This window comes from Hylobates moloch, unplaced genomic scaffold, assembly GCF_009828535.3.
Source record: "Hylobates moloch isolate HMO894 unplaced genomic scaffold, HMol_V3 SCAFFOLD_12, whole genome shotgun sequence".
NCBI classification, from domain to species: Eukaryota; Metazoa; Chordata; class Mammalia; order Primates; family Hylobatidae; genus Hylobates; species Hylobates moloch.
Genome location: NW_026652287.1, coordinates 14,652,900 through 14,674,676, shown reverse-complemented (window position 1 = coordinate 14,674,676; position 21,777 = coordinate 14,652,900). Strand labels below are relative to the sequence as shown.

The 21,777-nt window shown below is 41.1% G+C and overlaps 1 protein-coding gene across 8 annotated transcripts in view; it reads right to left on the bottom strand.

Annotated features, from left to right (window-relative positions):
- TAOK3 (TAO kinase 3) overlaps positions 1-21,777 on the bottom strand; it is a 225,608-nt gene that overhangs the window by 53,253 nt on the left and 150,578 nt on the right. For all 8 annotated transcript variants that reach the window (XM_032168554.2, XM_032168551.2, XM_058425064.1 and 5 more), the window contains 2 exons: positions 12,579-12,672; positions 11,473-11,554 (listed from right to left, as the gene is read on the bottom strand). In XM_032168554.2, the coding sequence (XP_032024445.1) occupies positions 11,473-11,554; positions 12,579-12,672 (176 nt within the window). The remainder of the gene's footprint in view (positions 1-11,472; positions 11,555-12,578; positions 12,673-21,777) is intronic.

The following is a 21,777-nucleotide window of genomic DNA, read 5'->3' as shown; positions in this document are numbered from 1 at the left end:
GGAGGAGAAAAAAATAAACTGATAATGAAGAAACATCCTTAGGTGCAAGGTACAGATATAAAAGGATATAGAGAATCATAAAATAGTTCTATGGATATTACACAAATAATAAAATATGATTTTCATATCATGTGTCCTTCCATATTTTGTAAATCTCATAAAGAGATAGCTATGCTTTTTTCTTCTTCCTTAAGCCCCATTGTGCGGATGTGAGAATTCTTTTTAAAAATTGTACATATTTAAAGCATATGGCAACATGTTTTGATACACATATATATAGTGAAATTATTTCTACAGTTAAGCAAATTAACATATCTATTATCTCATATAGTTACCTTTTGGTGGCAAAGTACCGAAAATCTTTAGTCTTAGCAAATTTCCCAGATATAATACAATATTATCAACTATAGTCCTCATGCTGTAAACTGGATCTCTATACTTATTTATCCCACATAACTAAAACTTTGTACCATTTGACTTTCATCTTTCCATTCCCCATCCCTTTCAGCCATCTTTCATTTTGTGTTTTATTCTTTTGTTTAGTTTCCACATGTAAGTGAGATCGTACAGTATTTTTTTGTGTGTCTGGTTTATCTCACTTAACATAATGTCTTCTGGGTTCACGTGTATTGCTGCAAATGGCAGGACCACTTTCTTAAGACTATATACATAATAAATGTTATAAATAAATATATATATAATAAAATATTATTCAGTCTTATATATATTATTGAGTCTTAAATACCTATATCACATATACCATAATTTCTTTTATCCTTTCATCCACTGATGAACACATAGGATGTTTCCTTATTTTGGCTATAGAGAAAAATGCTGTGATGAACATGGGGGCACAGGTATTTTTATGAGGTGCTGACTTCATTTTCTTCAGGTATATAACCAGCAGGGGGATTACTGGAACGAATAACATTTTGTTTTTTGGGTTTCGGAGGAACCTCCATACTGTTTTCCATAATGGCAACCCCAATCTACATTCCCACCAACAGTATATAAAGATTCCCTTTTCTCTATACCCTTGCCACTTATTATCGCTTATCTTTTTTGATAATAGCCATTCTAACAGGTGTGAGGTGATACCTCATTGTGGTTTTCATTTCCATTTCCAATGATTAGTGAATGTTGAGTATCTTTTCATGTGAGAATTCTTGAGGTTTACTTTATCTTGTAAGTAATAAAAAAATCACTAGAACTTTAAAAAGTAGCAGGTAGGCTTGTACCTTTTAAATCTGAAACTATATAAGCAGCAGAAGCAATGCATAGTATAGTCTATTCTTTTTTTTTTTTTTTTTTTTGAGATGGAGTCTCGCTCTGTTGCCCAAGCTGGAGTGCAGTGGTGCGATCTTGGCTCACTGCAACCTCCACCTCCTGGGTTCAGGTAATTCTCCTGACTCAGCCTCCTGAGTAGCTGGAATTACAGGCATGCGCCACCACGCCTGGCTAATTTTTGTATTTTTAGTAGAGACGAGGTTTCACCATGTTGCCCCAGCTGGTCTTAAACTCCTGAGCTCAAGTGATCCACCTGCCTCAGCCTCCCAAAGTGTTAGGATTACAGGCGTGAGCCACAACACTGCACCTTTTTCTATTCTTATTATAACTTGCCTCAATCCTCACCCCCATACACACTATCCCTTGAAAAACAGACTTGTGAATATTTTGTTCTCTATTTCTGTGGTCATATAGTGTATGCTTGAAAATATGCCGGTTGTTCAATTTATCCAGAGATCAAAATTCTGGCAACTTCATTTCCCCAATAAAAAAAAGGGTCTCTGAGGACTGAAAACAACTGCTCTAAAGTCCATAAATTATTCTTCATATAAACATCCCTCACTTTCAATATTATTAATGATTGTTACATAATCTGGCTTCCTAGTTTCTCAGCCCATAGCAGGTTAGACAGAGAATAAGAGTGGAGAAGTAGGCCTGGTGCGGTGGCTCACGCCTCTAATCCAACACTTGGGGAGGCTCATGCGGGTGGATTACTGGAGATCAGGAGTTCAAGACCAGCCTGGCCAACATGGTAAAACCCTGTCTCTAGTAAAAATACAAAATTAACTGGGCGTGGTGGCGTGCATCTGTAATCCCAGCTACTCGGGAGGCTGAGGCAGCAGAATTGCTTGAACCTGGGAAGCAGAAATTACAGTGAGCTGAGATCACACCATTGCACTCCAGCCTGGGCAAAAAGAGTGAAAATCCATCTCAAAAAAGAAAAAAAAAAAAAGAGTGAAGAGTAAAGGATTGAGGACTGGGAAAGGTAGGGTTACCACCTGTTGTAAAAAGAAGTAGCTTTTGTTAAGTTCTCTGACAGCTTAAGAGTAGAGAAAGAGAGAGAAATTTCATGACTAACAGTCCTATCAACCAAACAAACAAATAATAATAAAACAGAGGTTTGTGGGCTATTTTGCAAAAGGGCAAATGCCCCTTATATAGCCCCTTTTATGCCTCAAGAGTTCATGAAACACTGTCTCTGAGCCCTCAAGAAGTGACATTAGGCTGGGTGTGGCGGCTTACATCTGTAATCCCAGCACTTTGGGAGGCCGAGACAGGCTGATCACTTGAGGTCAGGAGTTTGAGACTAGCCTGGCCAACATGGTGAAATCCCATCTCTACTAAAAATATAAAAAATTAGCTGGGCATTGTGATGCATGCCTGTAATCCCAGCAACCCAGGAGGCTGAGGCAGGAGAATCGCTTGAATCTGGGAGGCAGAGGTTGCAGTGAGCCGAGATTGCGCCACAGCACTCTAGCCTGGGTGACAGAGTGGGAAAAAAAAAAAAAAAAAAAAGACTATTTTTTGAAGGCAAAAGTTGAGTTATGTGGAAAATTTACTTATGTAAAATTGTAATTTGAAGACATTGGGAAAATGAGATATAATGTAGTGGGCCTTAGCTGATGAAATGAATTTAATTTCTGTATAATTTAAACAGATAAAAAATAATAGGGCCCTGTGAGAAAACAATCTATATGTCTTGTAGTTCTGCATTCTGACTCTCTTAGAGGAATTGCGGTTTTTGCTGTTGCTTTTATAAAATACCTCTTCCTAGGCAGAGTCCTTTTTGAATAAAAAACATCATTTCCAAAAGCAAGTGTAGCCTGCACATTTCAAGGATGAGAAAGAAAGGAAGAAAGTATTATCATTTTCCTCCTCTAGTGCTTACAATTATAAAGAGCTAATCGGTTTTTAGTAAACTTAAAGCTATGACTTAACATCATAGAATTTTAGAATGGGAATGCCTCTTAGAAAATTTTCTGTTTCAAGGCTGGGCATGGTGGCTCATGCCTGTAATCCCAGAACTTTGGGAGGCCAAGGTGGGCAGATTACCTGAAGCTAAGAGTTCAAGAGTTGCCTGGCCAACATGGTGAAACCCCATCTCTACTAAAAACACCAAAATTAGGGACCAGGCATGGTGGTTCACAACTGTAATCCCAGCACCTGGGGAGGCCGAGCACTTGCGGAGGGGGATCTGTAATCCCAGCACTTGAGGAGGGGCATTACAACTGTAAACCCAGCACTTGGGGAGGGGGATCACATGAGGTCAGGAGTTCAAGACCAGCCTGGCCAACATGGTGAAACTCTCTACCAAAAATACAAAAATTAGCGGGGCATGTTGGCACGTGCCTGTAGTCCCAGCTACTCTGGAGGCTGAGGCAGGAGAATTGCTTGAACTTGGGAGAAGGAGGCTGAAGTGAGCCGAGATCACACCTCTGCATTCCAGCCTAGGTGATAGAGTGAGACTCTGTTTCAAAAAAATAAAAATAATAAATAATAAGTAAAAATAAAAAATACCAAAATTAGCCAGGCGTGGTAGTGCCCGCCTATAGTCCCAGGTAATCGGGAGGCTGAGACACAAGAATCAATTGAGTCCGGGAGGCAGATCTTGCAGTGAGCCGAGATCAGGCCACTGCACTCCAGCCTGGGTGACATAGAAAGACTCTGTCTCAAAAAAAAAAAAAGAAAATTTTTCTTTTTCAAAGTGAGAAAATTTGGGCCCTGAGAAGTTAGGTGATTTCCACAGCTAATTAGTAGAAGAGCTACGGCTGCAACTCAGGCTTTAAAAATTTTTTCTGCCGCGGGTGTGGGTGGTGGTGGTGATTTTCTGGTGTCCTACTACCATAATTACCTTTCTAAAATACAGGTATGATCATTCATTGCAACAGATACTACAGGCCACTAACCCCCCATTCCAACCTCTTTTTTTTTTCTGAGACAAAGTCTCACTCTATCACCCAGGCTAGAGTACAGTGGTGCAATCTTGGCTTGCTACAACCTCCGCCTCCCGGGTTCAAGCAATTCTTGTGCCTCGGCCTCCCCAGTAGCTGGGATTACAGGCATGCACCACTATGCCCAGCTACTTTTTGTATTTTTAGTAGAGATGGGGTTTCACTATGTTGGCTAGGCTGGTCTCAAACTCCTGACCTTAGGTGATCCACCCACCTTGGCCTCCCAAAGTGCTGGGATTACAGGCATGAGCCACAGCTTTCAGCCCCAATCTCTCCCTCTGTCTCTCTTTTTTTTTTTTTTTGCCTTACTTTAAGCACTAGGAAGTAAAGGAACTGAATCCAAGACTTCTTTGTGGTTACAGATCACAAAGTGACTAAATTCTGGCCAGTGAGATGTAGGCAGAAGTTCTTGAGGAAGGTTTTATTTTCTAGAATAAAAAGGCAAGACACGTGAGGAGAAGGTGTTTTACCCTTTGTTCTCTCTCCTTCTTCCTGCCTGGAATTAAAACTTGAGTCCTGGCAATGTAGCAGCCATTTTATGACAAAGACACTAAAAGCTACATGCTAAGGATGGTGAAGTAGAAAGAGAGAAGGAGCTTGGGTCGATGAGGACATTGTTGAGCTGCTTAGAGCGTTGGACTGCTTACTCCACTTCCTTTCCCAATGTCCTGGACTTCCTATTACATGAGATAAACTCTTACCTGTTTAAGCCTTTTACAAACAGATACACTCTACATCTTAATATCTCACCGTCTCTTAGATAAAGTATAGCCTTTTACAGCCAGGTTCCTGCTTGTATTTCTAGGTTTAAATCTACTCATTGCTACTCCTCCTTCCTACACAATAGTACATTCTAAGTAATTCTAAACCCGTGCATACCTTTCACACCTCTAGGCCTTTGCCTTCACATCTCTATGTTCTCTCTGCCTGCAATCCCATCTACTCATTGCTTTTCTTATTTTTGTTTTTTGGGACAGAGTCTTGCTGTGTCGCCAGGCTGGAGTGCAGTGGCACGATCTCAGCTCACCGCAACCTCCACCTCCCAGGTTCAAGCAATTCCCCTGTTTCAGTCTCCCAAGTAGCTGGGACTACAGGCATGTGCCACCATGCCCAGCTAATTTTTTGTATTTTAGTAGAGACGGGGTTTCACCATGTTGACCAAGATGGTCTCAATCTCCTGACCTCGTGATCTGCCCGCCTCGGCCTCCAAAAGTGCTGGGATTACAGGCGTGAGCCACTGCACCCAGCCTCCTCATTGTTTTTAAAAGCCCACTGTTCTCCAAACCCCTACAACTGGAATGCCCTCAGACTCTTTTAAAAGGACAATTTTATTGTTCTCAAAAATACGTTTACTTTCAACATTCAAATAACACAGAAAAATGCATAAAAAAGGAAAATCGGCCGGGCACGGTGGCTTATGCCTGTAATCCCAGCACTTTGGGAGGCCAAGGAGGGTGGATCACCTGAGGTCAGGAGTTCGAGACCAGCCTGACCAACATGGAGAAACCCCATCTCTACTAAAAATACAAAATTAGCTGGGCGTGGTGGCACATGCCTGTGATCCCAGCTACTAGGGAGGGTGAGGCAGGAGAATCGCTTGAACCAGGGTGGCAGAGGTTGCCGTGAGCCGAGATCGTGCCATTGCACTCCAGCCTGGGCAATAAGAATGAAACTCCGTCTCAAAAAAAAAAAAAAAAAAAAAGAAAATCACCCGAAATTCTACCATCTTGAAATAAATACATAAATATTAAGTTACAGAATATCATTTTAGACACGTCCCTCTCTTTCTTTCAGAACAATGAATAACTAGAAATCATTTTACATGGGAATCTTATTATACAAGCTAATTTTATGTATAATCGATTTAATTAAGGTATACTTGAATTTAACAGGATTAGAAGAGACTGAATTAAAACAATTGCATAGGCTGGGCGCGGTGGCTCATGCCTATAATCCCAGCACTTTGGAAGGCTGAGGCGGGTGGATTACTTGAGGTCAGGAGTTTGAGACCAGCCCGGCCAACAGGGTGAAACCCTGTGTGCACTAAAAATAGAAAAACTAGCCAGACATGGTGGTGTGTGCCTGTAATCCCAGCTGCTCAGGAGGCTGAGGCAAGAGAATTGCTCGGGAGAATCTCGGGAGGCGAAGATTGCAGTGAGCTGAGATCGCGCCACTGCACTCCAGCCTGGGCAATGGCGCGAGACTCTGTCTGACACGCACACACACACAAATAAAAAATTAAAACAATTGCTTAACTTTAGCTGTAATTTCTTCACCAAAAGAGTTTTCTGTTCCTAAAAGATCCTCTAAAGTTAAAAAAAAATTATTAAAGGCTTTACGAAATTGAAGTTACTTTAGTTCTTTTGTCCTATACATTTTAAGAAATATTATTGTTCATCTACTCTGAAAGATAAGGAAATTAGTAAGCATATGTTTTTCCTGCCCTTAGATTTTTCTAATTACATTATTTTTACATTGCAAATGTTTGTAACATTTACATCTGTCCTTTAACCATTTCAATAATTTTACCTCAGTTGTTTATTTAAATGGATTAAGTGTGAAAGTGATGTTTTAATGTCAGGGCAAAAATGTGTGGAAAAGATGGATTATTGAAAAATATTTGGGAGTAAGGAGATAGCTTAACTGGGGGAAAAAAAGGTAGATTTTTACCTCACTCCTTGTAACAAATTTTTGCATAACTCTCCCCACCTCCTTTCCACAAAACATCAGCATAAAGAATGTCAAAAGAGAAATAGGAAAAAAAAAAATCTAAGATCTACTATAAATTAAAAAGGAAATACAAATGGCTTTTCAACATATGAGAGAGATGTTCAACATCTCCCATAATGCGAAATACCAATTAAAACTATAGTGAGAAAAGTTTTCACTGATCTGACAAAGTTCAAAAAGTATCAGTCTTCATACCTTCACAGTGGGACTATAAATTGGTGCAACTGCTTTGAAGGACAAATGGGCAATATCTGTCTAAATTTAAAATCCACACTGATGAGCAATTCCACTTCTAGGAATTTCTTTATTTTTATTTTTTAATTTGTATTTACTTTTTATTTTTTTGAGACGGAGTTTTGCTCTGTTGCTCAGGCTGGAGTGCAGTGGCGCGATCTCGGCTCACTGCAACCTCTGCCTTCCGGGTTCAAGTGATTCTCTTGCCTCAGCTTCCCGAGTAGCTGGGATTATCGACGCATGCCACCATGCCCAGCTAATTTTTGTATTTTTAGTGGAGATGGGGTTTCACTATGTTGGCCAGGCTGGTCTTGAACTATTGACCTCGTGATCCGCCCACCTTGACCCCACAAAGTGCTGGGATTACAGGCGTGAGCCACCGTGCCCGGCCGGAATTTATTCTTTAGATATTCTTATACAGGGACAAAATGCCATATACACAAGGATATTCACTGCAGCACAGTTTATAATAGCAAAAGATTGGAAACATCCTAAATGGGTTGGTGAAACAAATTATGGTCCATCTGAGAATATTATGGAGCCATTAAAAAGAATGAGGTAGCTTTGCATGTAGTAATACAAAACAATATCCTAAGCACACTGTAAAGTAAAAAGAAAAATCAGGGTGGAACTTTTTTTATAGTTTGCTGTCATTTGTGCAAAAATAAAAACATTATTTACTTTTATATGCATAAAACATCTTTAGAAGGAGAGGTACAAAATAGGTGCAGTGGTTGCTAGTGAGGGAGCCTGAAATGGGAGGGAGATTTCTTTTTCATGTTCTACCTTCTCTTATTATTTTTTGAGACAGAGTCTCGTTGTTGCCCAGGCTGGAGTGCAGGGGCACAATCTTGGCTCACTGCAACCTCCTAGGTTCAAGCGATTCTCCTGCCTCAGCCACTCTATTAGCTGGGACTACAGGTGTGAATCACCATGCCTGGCTAATACTTATATTTTTAGTAGAAATGGGGTTTCTCCATGTTGGCCAGGCTGGTCTTGAACTTCTGGCCTCAGGTGATCTGCCCGCTTCAGCCTCCTAAAGTGCTGGGATTATAGGTGTGAGCCATTGCACCCGGCTCTTCTTCTTTTTTTTTTTTTGAGACAGGGTTTCACTCCCATCACCCAGGCTGAAGTGCAATGGCAGGATCTCGGCTCACTGCAACCTCTGCCTCCCAGGCTCAAGTGATTCTCCTGCTTTAGCCTCCCAAGCAGCTGGAACTACAGGCGCATGCTACTGCACCTGGCTAATTTTTGTAGAGACGGGGTTTCATCATGTCCAGGCTGGTCTTGAACACCTAGGTTCAAGTGATCTGCCTGCCTCAGCATTCCAAAGTGCTGGGATTACAGGTGTAAGGCACTGTGCCCAGCCCCAAGTTCTACCTTCTACTGTATTTTTCCTTTTGGAAATTTGTGAGACCTATTTAAAATGAAGAACATACAGCTTCTTTAGCCATGCAAAATAAATAAATATTTGGGGAGGGGCCTCTTTAAATTCAATATTTACCATCAGCCCTTTTACCAGTTTCTTCAGTCCCTCATTCATTCTTCCTGCCTGCCTTCCTCCCTCTTTTTCTTCTTTTTGCTTCATCTCTATATTGGCTAGATTCTGTTATCGAGCAATTTTTAAAAGGAAAGCGCCGAAAGGTTGCATTGCCTAAATGTGTGGGGCTTGAAGATGTCAGCTGCCTTTATAATTTAAGAACATCTTGGCTGGCTCACAATTCCTGGCTTATATTTTATTTCCCTTAGAACTCCGCAAACATTGTTCTATTGTTTTCTGACTTTGACTGTTCCTGAAGAGGTAGGTCTGGAGCCAGTTGGTTTTTCCACCCCAACATAAACTTTTTCAGTCTGCTTGTATGAATCTTTCTTTATTCCTAGAGTTCAGGGACTTCACCAGGACATGATTTATTGATCAATGAAGATCAGTTTCATGGTCCCCACTCTTCATGCATGGATCTGCTTAAATGTCACCTCCTTGAATGGCCTTCTCCTCACCTAAAACAGCAGCACCTGTCAATCTTGATGCTAGTCTAATTTATTTTTCTGCACAATACTTACCATCAACTGGCACTATAACATACATTTATTTCTTTTCTTTCTTTTTTTTTTTTTTTTTTTTTGAGACCTAGTATTGTTCTGTTGCCCAGGCTGGAGTGCAGTGGCGCGATCTTGGCTCACTGTAACCTCTGCCTTCCGGTTTCAAGTGATTCTCCTGCCTCAGCCTCCTGAATAGCTGGGATTATAGGTGCCTGCCACCACGCCTGGCTAATTTTTGTATTTTTAGTAGAGATGGAGTTTCACCATGTTGGCCAGGCTGGTCTCGAACTGGTGACCTCCTGATCCTCCCATCTCAGCCCCCCAAAGTGCTGGGATTACAGGCGTGAGCCACCACACCCGGCCTACTTATTTATTTCTTACTCCTTCTTGTAAGTTTCACAAGGGCAGGCACCATGTTTTTATTGTGTACTACTGTATTCTCTGTGCTTAGAATAGTACTTGACACCCAGCAGACAATCAGTAAATATTTGTTGAATAAATAGTTGGCCCATTTGATTTGGTCCATCAAATCAAGATGGAATCAAATCAAAGGAAGATCCAAACATTTCCAGAAAAGTTTTCTTCAAGGATATCTTTAAATATCTTCTCCTCCATGTGTTTTGTTTTCTTTTTCAGGAATAATAGGTTGGCATATATTAGATCTCCTGTGTCTTCCAAATATATTGTTTTCTTTATACTCATCTTTAGAACTTTTATTTTTTGCACTTAATTCTATTTTATTTCCTTAAGCATATTCACCATTGGAAACATCCTAAATGGGTTGGTTTACTACATGTTCGTTGCTTATAATATGATTTTTTAAACTGTTATGTTTTTTCTCTTCCATTTTTTTCTTTACCTCTGCCCATTTGCTTTTTATATCCTTTTGTTGTCTGTAAACTTTAACTTTAACATAGCTCAAATTTATTCATTTTTTCCTTTTTTTTAAAGAGATGGTATTTTCACTCTATTGCCCAGGTTGGAGTGCAGTGGCACAATCATACCTCACTATAACCTCAAAATCCTGGGCTCACGTGATCCTCCTGCCTCAGCCTCCTGAGATGCTGGGATTATAGGCATGAGCCACCATACCCAGCTCCACATTTTTTCCCCTTTTATGGTAGTAATTTTTATGTCTTGGTTTTTTGTTTGTTTTTAAGATCTTTGTGTACTTCAAGGTAATAAAGATATTATCGTGTGTTTCTGGTGTTTTGTTCTGGTTGCTATTTTCCCCTAAAGAAACATGGAATTGTTCCTAAGTAGTTCATGTTTAAAACATGTAAGGGTTCCACAACAAAGGAGAACAAGATCAAGCCCTTTGTCCTGTTGCTTCTCTTACCACACTCCTGTGGCCTACTGCTCACAAGAAGTAAAAACTTACTTGTCACCTAGCCAAGGTGTTCTTCAATTATAAAGGCAAACATTTTTAAGCTTTACAAATTGAGGCAATACAACTCTTCTGAGTTTTTCTTAAAAATGAACAAACAGAACTGCTATACAATAAAAGCCAGCCATTCTAGAGATGGAAGAAACAGAAAGGGCTGAAAAACATACATGCAAAAAAAGGATTGACGAAATTTGGACTACTGTGTGCCAAATAAAAGAAAACACTTCTACTGTAAAAGATTTCCACATACTACACTGATATTGATGCAATACACTGCCTATGTATAAAGTCTACAGTAAAATATTACATCAAAAGAGATCCTTGGTGATAGTTAAATCAAATAAATGTGGTTAACACGATACTCTTATCACTAACATGTCACAATACTATGTAAATGTCTACTCTATATAGTTATCATATACCTTCACTGCCTGAGGATTTGGCAACGACCTAACTGAAAATCCCAGAGTTGGTGTTTGAACCACCGGCCAGCTCTGTCCTGAGACCACTGGATTAATGTGTATGCAGATGTTAGGCCCAGGAACATCACAATGATGACTAGAGCAAGGAGGAGAAATATTATTTGTTATAAGGCAAAAAAGGAACAGGGAGGGAGGGGAAAAAATGGAAAAGACAGGGAAAAAACTATCCACAGGGAATACATAGCACATATGTTGCAATAATCTTGCCATTTCTATGCCTAGCTACTTATCTCAGGATAAATGACAAGGCAGCACGTTCTAAACCACTTTGTCATGATGAGCTGCCACAGGAATGATTTATTATATTCCACTATAACATGACTTTAAATCCCCCTCCTCAAATATAAATTTGAAAAATTACCCTTAATAGTTCTGCTGATGTTGGCCTTTCCTGAGGTATTTTCTGCAAGCAGTAATCAACAAATCTCCTAAAGGAGTCTGTCCTGTGTGTGTAAAAACACAAAAGAAAATAAACTCAGGGTCTGTAGAGCACACTGATTACTTAAAACAATTTTCATTCAAGGGAAAATTTTGCATTTAAGGAGATTTTAAAAAATAAAATCTTTGGAATATCAGGAGAACTGGAGCATTTCCAAATTATGATATCTAAAATTCTTTTGGATAATGAGTGAGGACAAGTTTCAAGTTAGTCAACATACAAATACATCTTAACATATAAGGAAGGTCAAATCATAATATACATCAGAAAACAAAAATACTATGTTTATATAAAATAGTTTTATATACATTTTTCTCTCCAAAGACAATAATTCTCATAGTCTCAACTCTATATTCTTAATTACCAATTGTTAATTCCTCTGCCACTCACAATCTATAACAAAGTAGTAAAATTTGAGGCATGAGGGATGGAGAACCCAGGAGTAGGCTTCCTGAATAAAAATTCTTCCTATCTTAAAAGTTCCATTTTACCCATTCTTCTTTAATATTGCTCCTTTTAAAATAACTCTTGTGGCCCAAATAGTTATAAAAATGTCATACTTTTCAGCAAGGAACACTGTATCTGAATAGATAATGTATGCTCTGTCTCAACACATTTAAGTGTACATATAGTTTAAAAAGAAAAAGACAACTGGAGAAATAATGACATCATAGAGGGCCCCTTATCTCTGCTGAGAAGTGATATCAGCTGAGATGATCAATACAAGACTATCACGACCTGGGACAATAGACTTGTTAGGAGGGTAGCAGGGCATGTTCCCTGCAGGATTTCGGTTGCTAGACACATTAAGAACACAGTGCAAGCCATGGTGAAGGCAAAAATAAGTAAATCTATTATGTGTGCACGTGTAGACAGTTGATGCTTGTGAGGCATCAGTGTCACTTATAACAACATACAGTGAAGGAAAGAAATGCTTTCTAGGTCAGATATTTAAAATGTAATGTAATAAAAATGCCAAATACATACGGTGATTTTCTTAGAGATTTAAAATGATAGCAGAGTCTTACCATTCATTAGACTGTAACGTTGGGGAGTCATTCTGGGCAATGTGATATAAGGCACTCATTGCATTCATGTTGAAAAGGGGGGGCTTCCGTTCCGCTGGAAGAGGAAAGAAACACAATAAAGTAGTTCTTGAAGGAAACCAGGCAGACAGAGAAATAAGAAACTATAAGCAAAGCTTTGCTGCTAAATCAATAGCTCATTACTGTCATCATGCCACATAATCCACTTATTTTAATCTCTAAGGTTGGCCCAAGATAGCCATTCAGAAGAAGCTGCCGGACATTAAATGTACATTGGCAAAGCTCCTAACAGAACTCATTTCAAAAGAGTGAAAGAAAAGTTTTCTCTTTTTTTCACATAGCTTCAAAAAATTGGCTTTTGCATATTTTCCCACAATAGGTGTGAAGATCTTTGCATGTGTGTTTTAGCTCAAAAAATATATATTCTCTCCTTGAAGTCTGAGTATTTGGTGAAAAAGAAAAAAATTCATATTCACTTAAAAAATTCAGAAAGCAAAGAAACATAGAATAAGGAAAAAAGATTACTATAAAATGCAACTTTTTTTTTTTTTTTTTTTTTTTTGTGACAGAGTCTTGCTCTGTCACCCAGGCTGGAGTGCAGTGGCACGATCTGCAACCTCTGCCTCCTGGGTTCAAGCGATTCTCCTGCCTCAGCCTCCCGAGTAGCTGGGACTACAGGCGCCTGACATCGTGCCTGGCTAATTTTTTTTTTTTTTTTTTTTGAGATGGAGTTTCGCTCTTGTTGCCCAGGCTGGAGTGCAATGGAGCGACCCCAGTTCACTACAACCTCCGCCTCCCAGGTTCAAGCAATTCTCCTTTCTCAGCCTCCTGAGTAGCTGGGATTACAGGTATGAGCCACCATGCCTGGCTAATTTTGTATTTTTAGTAGAGATGGGGTTTCTCCACGTTGGTCAGGCTGGTCTTGAACTCCCAGCCTCAGGTGATCCACCCACCTCGGCCTCCCAAAGTGCTGGGATTACAGGCGTGAGCCATTGTGCCTGGCCTAATTTTTGTATTTTTAGTAGAGAGGGGGTTTCCTCATATTGGCCAGGCTGGTCTCGAACTCCTGACCTCATGATCCACCCACCTTAGCTTCCCAAAGTGCTGGGATTACAGGCGTGAGCCACTGCACCTAGTCCCAAAATGAAACATCTTAAATATCACTAACAGAATGGCTGGGCACGGTGGCTCACGCCTGTAATCCCAGCACTTTGGGAGGCCGAGGTGGGCGGATCATGAGGTCAGGAGATCGAGACCATCCTGGCTAACACGGTGAAACCCCGTCTCTAAAAAAAAAAAAAAAAAAGAAATACAAAAAAATTAGCTGGGCATGGTGGCAGGCACCTGTAGTCCCAGCTACTCAGGAGGCTGAGGCAGGAGAATGGCATGAACCCGAGAGGCAGAGCTTGCAGTAAGCCGAGATCGCGCCATTGTGCCAAAGCCTGGGCGACAGAGTGAGACTCTGTCTCGAACAACAACAACAAAAACAAAAAGCACTAACAGAGCATGGGAGATAAGCCAATTATATTCAGTAAATACTGTCTGATGCCTGATTCAGGCCAAATAATTCCTAGGGGTGAGGGTAGAGAGAGAAATGGAAAGGAGGAAGAGGACTATAAATTATAAATAAAGTCTGGTCCATCCCACTCTAAAGAGAAACTCAGTGAGTCAGGCATTTATTTTTTAATTATTTATTTTTTGAGATGAGGACCTGCTCTGTTGCCCAGGCTGGAGTGCAGTGGCACAATCACGGCTCACAATAGCCTTGACCTTTCAGGCTCATGAGATCCTCAACCTCTTGAGTAGCTGAGACAATGGGTGTGTGCCACCACGCTGGACTAATTTAAACAATTTTTTTTTTTTTTTTTTATAGAGGCTGGGCGCATTGGTTCACACCTATAATCCCAACACTTTGGGAGGCCGAGGCCGGCAGATCACCTGAGGCCAGGAGTTCGAGACCAGCCTGGGCAACATGGTGAAACTTGTCTCTACTAAAAATACAAAATTAACCAGGCATGTTGGCACAAGCCTGTAATCCCAGCTACTTGGGAGGTTGAGGCAGGAGAATCACTTGAACCCAGGAGGTGGAAGTTGCAGTGGGCTGAGATCGTGCCCCTGCACTCCAGCCTGGGCAACAGAGTGAGACCCCATCTTAAACCAGGCTGGTCTTGAACTTGTGGGCTCAAGCTATCCTCCTGCCTCAGCCTCCCAAAGTGCTGGGATTACAGGCATGATGTACTGCATCTGGCCAGGTATTTCCTGGTAGAGGATTTACTCCTCCCCAGCCCACCATGATCTCTTTATTGGAACTCCTCCAACTCTCCCTTGGCATACTGGTCATTTGGCATGTGCTCACCTATTACATCTACATCATCATACAAATCTTTTCTCTCAAAAGAAATCATAAGCTCTAAGAGCACAAGATCTTATAACCTGAATATTCTTTTTCTTTTACTTATTCCCCCAGAATTTGTAATAAAATGCGATTCACATATTAGGGGTTCCATTTGTGGATCGAAGGAAAGAAACAAGGCTCTAGTTCTGAGTACAGTTAATTTTATGCTATTTATTAGTTGTTATGGAATAGAAGATAAATCACTATCGGGCCAGGCGCAGTGGCTCACGCCTGTAATCCCAGCACTTTGGGAGGCCAAGGTGGGTGGATCACAAGGTCAGGAGATCAAGACCATCCTGGCTAACATGGTGAAACCCCGTCTCTACTAAAAATACAAAAAATTAGCCGGGCGTGTTGGCGGGCGCCTGTAGTCCCAGCTACTCGGGAGGCTGAGGCAGGAGAATGGCGTGAACCCAGGAGGTGGAGCTTGCAGCGAGCCGAGATCGCGCCACTGCACTCCAGCCTGGGCAACAGAGTGAGACTCTGTCTCAAAAAAAAGGAAGAGAAGAAGAAGATAAATCATTATCTCTTTCAACTGTGCTTACCCTAATAGATTTTTTTATATAGTCTCACTTTCTAATTCATAATCTGATCTCTAGTTTCATCAGAGCACCTTAGTTTTTAAGTAAAGGCTCTTCTTCTATTAACCACTTCTAAAATGACAAATTGGGCTTATTCTATGCAGTTCAAAAAACAGAACAAGGCTAAGAGGTGAAGTTATAGAAAAGACATTTTCACTCACAGAAGGAAAAATTTGTACACAGCCAGAGTAGGTAAAAAACAAAACAAGAAACCAGAATGGACAAGGTTGAAAAGTAGTAAACTTTAAGTCATTTAGCAGCACTTAAGCAGATGACAACTATACCTATTCATTTGTCATATTTTGGAGGGGCATCTTATAGTCTTGATTAAGTGATTTCTGTACCTCTGAAATATAGTAGTCTAGGCCAGGCACAGTGGCTCATGCCTATAATCCCAGAACTTTGGGAGACTAAGCAGGCAGATCACCTGAGGTCAGGAGTTCAAGACCAGCCTGGCCAACATGGTAAAACCCTGTCTCTACTAAAAATACAAAAGTTAGCTAGGTCTGGTGGCATGCGCCTGTAATCTCAGCTACTTGGGAGGCTGAGAGGAGAATCACTTGAACCCGGGAGGCGGAGGTTGCAATGAGCTGAGATCATGCCACTGCACTCCAAACTGAGTGATGGAGTGAGACTCTGTCTCAAAAATAAAAAATAAATTTAAAAAAATGAAATACAGTAGTCTCTATATATAGACAGTTAATTTTATGTATATATATGTATTTTATGTATATATGTATATTAATGTATGTATGTATGTATATGTGTGTGTAGCTGGGACTACAGGCGCATGCCACCATGCCCGACTAATTTTTTTGTATTTTTAGTAGAGACGGGGTTTCACCATATTAGCCAGGATGGTCTCGATCTCCTGACCTCGTGATCCGCCTGCCTTGGCCTCCCAAGTATTTTTTATTGACCTCTCAATAGGATACTTTATACTTACCAAACAGATACTGGTATTACAGTGATATGAACTGTTAACAAGTGGAAATTTGGAAGTTGCTGTGTGGACAAATGTATTTGTATCTGTTTCAAATGCAAAAGATTAAAAAAATCTGGTTTGGTATTACAGTGATATGAACTGTTAACAAGTGGAAATTTGGAAGTTGCTGTGTGGACAAATGTATTTGTATCTGTTTCAAATGCAAAAGATTAAAAAAATCTGGTTTGGGTTTATTTTTCAGGGGGCAGATTTTAGAAAGTTTGTAAAGCTTGGCTTTCTGGCAACTTCAAGTACAGTCATCCCTAGGTATCTGTGGGGGACTGGTTCCCATTCTCCCCTGCATATACCAAAATCCATGGATCTCAAGTTTCTTATATAAAATGGCATAGTATTTGCATGTAACCTGCACACATCCTTCTGTCTGTATACTTTAAATCATCTCTAGATTACTTATGGTATCTAGTATAATGTAAATGCTATGTAAATAGTTATACCGCATTGTTTAGGAAATAATGAGAAGAAAAAAAGTCTATACATGTTCAGATGTGTATAGACTTTTTCTTGTCATTATTTCCTAAACAATTTCCTATAAAGACTCAACCCTCCTTTTTTTTTTCCCTGAATATTTCTAATCTGTGGCTGATTGAATTCATGGATGTGGAACCCACAGATTTGGAGGACCAACCGTATTTAAAACCACGTGGAAGCCTGGCCAACATGGTGAAACCCCGTCTCTACTAACAATACAAAATTAGTCAGGCGTGGTGGCTTTTGCCTGTAATCCCAGCTACTCGGGAGGCTGATGAGGCAGGAGAATCATTGAACCTGGGAGGTGGAGGTTGCAGTGAGCCGAGATCACACCACTGCACTCCAGCCTGGGTGACAGAGTTGAGACCTTGTCTCATAAATAAATAAATACATACATACATACATACATACATACATAAAACCACGTGGAACTAGGAACTCATCACGTAACCATCAATGGCTTCCCATCATTCTTAGGACAAAGTCCAAATCCTTAAACATAGTCTCTTGGACTTCATTATCATGGGTCTGGCTACCTCCAGAGCCCGATTCTGAGAAGTACCCTATTTTTCCCTCTCTCAGGCTTTACGTGTGCTTCACTCAAAGAACCAAGCTTGGTGTTTTTCACAAATGCTGTTTTCTTGGTCTGGACACCCCTCTCTCTTTTGCTCCCTAAACTTTATCTGGGTACATCTTTTTGTGTATGTGTGTGTGTGTCAGGGTGTTGCTCTGTTGCCTGGGCTGGAGTGCAGTGGCGTGATCAGCTCATTGTAACCTCAAACTCCTAGGCTCAAGTGATCCTCCTCCCTTAGCCTCCCAAAGTGCTGGTATTACAGGCTAATTCTCGACAATCCTTTCAGGTTTCATCTCAAATATAATTTCATTTCTACATGAATTTAATAAGTATGTATTCAGATTTATTATGTGTTTATAATCACTTCTTCAGGGAAACCTTCCCTGACCTCTCAGACTAGGTCTCCTATTAGATTTTGTCATTGCAAATTGTATTTTTTGCTTTCTTGCATACATCACAGCCCTAATTATTTGTGTAATTTTTTTGAGACAGGGTCTTACTCTGTCACCGAGGCTGGAGGGAGTGCATCTTGGCTCACTGCAGCCTTGACCTCCTGGGCTCAGGTGATGCTCCCACTTCTGCCTCCTGACTAGCTGGGATTATAGGCCATGTGCCATCAAGTCCAGCTACTTTTCTTGCCTTTTTTTTTTTTTGTAGAGATGGGGTTTTGCCATGTTGCCATGGTGCCTAGGCTGGTCTCAAACTCCTGGGCTCAAGCGATCTGCCCGCCCCAGCCTCCTGAAGTGCTGGGATTATAGGCATGAGCGACCATGCCTAGCCTATTTGCATAATTATTTTCTTCCTTCCTTCCTCCCTCCATCACTCCCCCCTTCCTTCCTTTCCTCCCTCTCTCTTTCTCATTCAAGCCATCCTTCTACCTCACCCTCCCTAGTAGCCCCAGCTACAGGCACACGTCACCATGCTTGGCTAATTTTTTTAAGGTTTTCGTAGAGATGAGGTCTCATTATATTGCCCAAGCTTGTCTCAAACTCCCAGGCTCAGGCGATCCTCCCACCTTAGCCTCCCAAAGTGCTGAGATTAGAGGCATGAGCCACTGTGCCTAGCTTAATTCTTTATTTAATGTGTGTCTTCTTTGCTAAACTTCATGAGGGCAGGAACAACATCTATTATGTTCATCTCTGCATTCTCAGTGCTAAGAACAGTACCTGGTACACAGCAGGTGGCCCCTAATACTTTTAAATAAATAAATGAAGGTGAGGCAAATTAAAGCACAGAATAAACTCTGTCAACAAACAAAGAATCTTTGTTCAGTAAGTAATTACAAAATTACAAAAACGACTGAGAAGACGCTAAGTCTCAGGGCTCATGACAGATACTATTTGAGGGCTTCATTCACTATTAGAAGGACCGGAACCCTCCCACTTACTGGCAAAAGGTTAAAAAAAAAACAATCCCAGCTTCTCAGAACACTGAGTTGCATAGGAGAAACAGTGAAACAGAAGGGAAAGGAGACTGAAGCAAGAGAAAAACAAATTTGAAAAGAAAAAGATGAAAGAACAAAAACACAAACAAAACTCAGTTCAATAAAAGGCAGTGGCTTGGATTTGAAGCAGCAAAGAGAAGGCCTATAAGTCGCAAGCATTCTGCCCAGGAACAAGCAGAAAAGATGGCTGACCACATGATGATAGAAGAAATAATTCTAATAGAGAAGCATATGACTAAAGGTACTCTAACCACAGAACAGCTCTATAGTCTGGGAAGCATTCTCTGAGTATTAGCTTCAAGTGATCTCATCTATGTTCAAGTCTTTGCTAGGTGTAATAAATAAATCCTCTGAGCAATGGTGACAAGGCTCACTCCTGAGCCAGAATACTGCAGAGCAAGGGCTGGCAAATGATGGCCCATGGGCCAAATTCAGCTATCAGCCTGCTTTTGTAAGTTTATTGGAACACAGCCATGCCTGTTCATTAATGTATTGTCTATGACTGCTTTCATCCTCCAGCGGCAAAGTTGAGTAGTTATGATAGACATTGAATAGCCTTCAAAGCCTACAATGCTTATTATCTGGTCCCTCAGAGAAAGTTTGTCAATACTTATTGTAGAATATAGTAGTTTGCTTTTTTCTTTTTCTTTTTTTTTTTTTTGAGACAGAATCTCGCTCTGTCACCAAGGCTGGAGTGAAGAGGCATGATCTGGGCTCACTGCGACCTCCGCCTCCCAGGCTCAAGAGATTCTCCTGACTCAGCCTCTCGAGTAGCTGGGATTACAGGCATGTGCCACCATGCCCAGCTGATTTTTGTATTTTTAGTAGAGATAGGGTTTCTCCATGTTGGCCAGGCAGCTGGTCTCAAACTCCTGACCTCAGGTGAACCACCTGCCTCGGCTTCCCAAAGTGCAAAGTGCTGGGATTACAGGCATGAGCCACCGTGCCCGGCAAAATATAGTAGTTTGAATAAAGCTGCTTCTACATATGCAGCAGAATAGGAATTGGGAACGCTTCTAAAGTCACCTTGTGATACGGAATACATATAATCTTTTTTTTTTTTTTTTTTTTTTTTGAGACAGAGTCTTGCTCTGTCATCCAGGCTGGAGTGCAGTGGCCTGATCTCAGCTCACTGCAAGTTCTGCCTCCCAGGTTCACGCCATTCTCCTGCCTCAGCCTCCTGAGTAGCTGGGACTACAGGTCCCCGCCACCACGCCCGGCTAATTTTTTGTATTTTTAGTAGGGACAGGTTTCACTGTGTTAGCCAGGATGGTCTTGATCTCCTGACCTCATGATTTGCCCACCTCGGCCTCCTAAAGTGCTGGGATTACAGGCGTGAGCCACTGTGCCCGGCGGAATACATATATTCTTAAATGAAAGGAAAAAGGTAGAAGCATACAAACGCTGAGCTAGCTACATTAAAAGAAAAAACAGTAGTTTCCCTTTAACTTAGAGACAACGATCAAGCTTTTGTGTATGATCAATCTCTGTTATGTAAGATCAAGCTTCAGGAAGGTCAGGTTAATCAAGTTTCTGGATACTGCTCTGCTTGGTAAAGATTAAACTAAATTAGAGTGCCTACATGAATGTTTATTGCAGCCCAACTTACACACAGAAAGATATGGAATGAACCTAAGTGTCCACTGACCAAGGAGTAAATAAAGAAAATGTGGTGGCCAGGCGTGGTGGCTCACGCCTGTAATCCCAGCACTTTGGGAGGCCAAGGCAGGAGGATCACAAGGTCAAGAGATCGAGATCATCCTTGCCAACAGGGTGAAACCCCGTCTTTACTAAAAATAAAAAAATTAGCTGGGTGTGGTGGCACGTGCCTATAGTCCCAGCTACTCAGGAGGCTGAGGCAGGAGAATTGCTTGAACCCGGGAGGCGGCAGTTGCAGTGAGCTAAGATCACGCCACTGCACTCCAGCCTGGCGACCGAGCGAGACTCCCTCTCAAAAAAAAAAAAAAGGACGGGCGCAGTGGCTCATGCTTGTAATCCCAGCACTTTGGGAGGCCGAGGCGGGAGGATCACGAGGTCAGGAGATCAAGACCACGGTGAAATCCCGTCTCTACTAAAAATACAAAAAATTAGCCGGGCGTGGTGGCGGGCGCCTGTAGTCCCAGCTACTCGGAGAGGCTGAGGCAGGAGAATGGCGTGAACCCAGGAGGTGGAGGTTGCAGTGAGCCGAGATCGCGCCACTGCACTCCAGCCTGGGTGACAGAGCGAGACTCCGTCTCAAAAAAAAAAAAAAAAAAAGAAAGACAATGTGGTACATATACACCATGGAGTACTAAGACAGAAAAAGTAATGAAATAATGTCTTTCACAGTAACTTGAATGGAGCTAGAGGCAATTATCCTAAGAGAAGTTAACTCAGGATTGGAAAACCAAACACCATTATATTCTCACTTATAAGTGGGTACTAAGCGATTAATACGCAAAGGCATACAGAGTAATATAATGGACTTTGGAGACTCAGAAGAGGAAGGGTAGGAGGCGGTGTGGGATAAAAGACTACATATTGGATACAATGTACACTACTCAGGTGACAAGTGCACTAAAGTCTCAGAATTCACCACTATATAATTCATCCATGTAACCGAAAAACACCTGTACTACAAAAGCTATTGAAATAAAAAAATTTTAAAAACAAAATAAAATAAATCAGAGTGTCTACTGGGCTTAATTCTACTAAGGAAAATCAAAGAGTATGC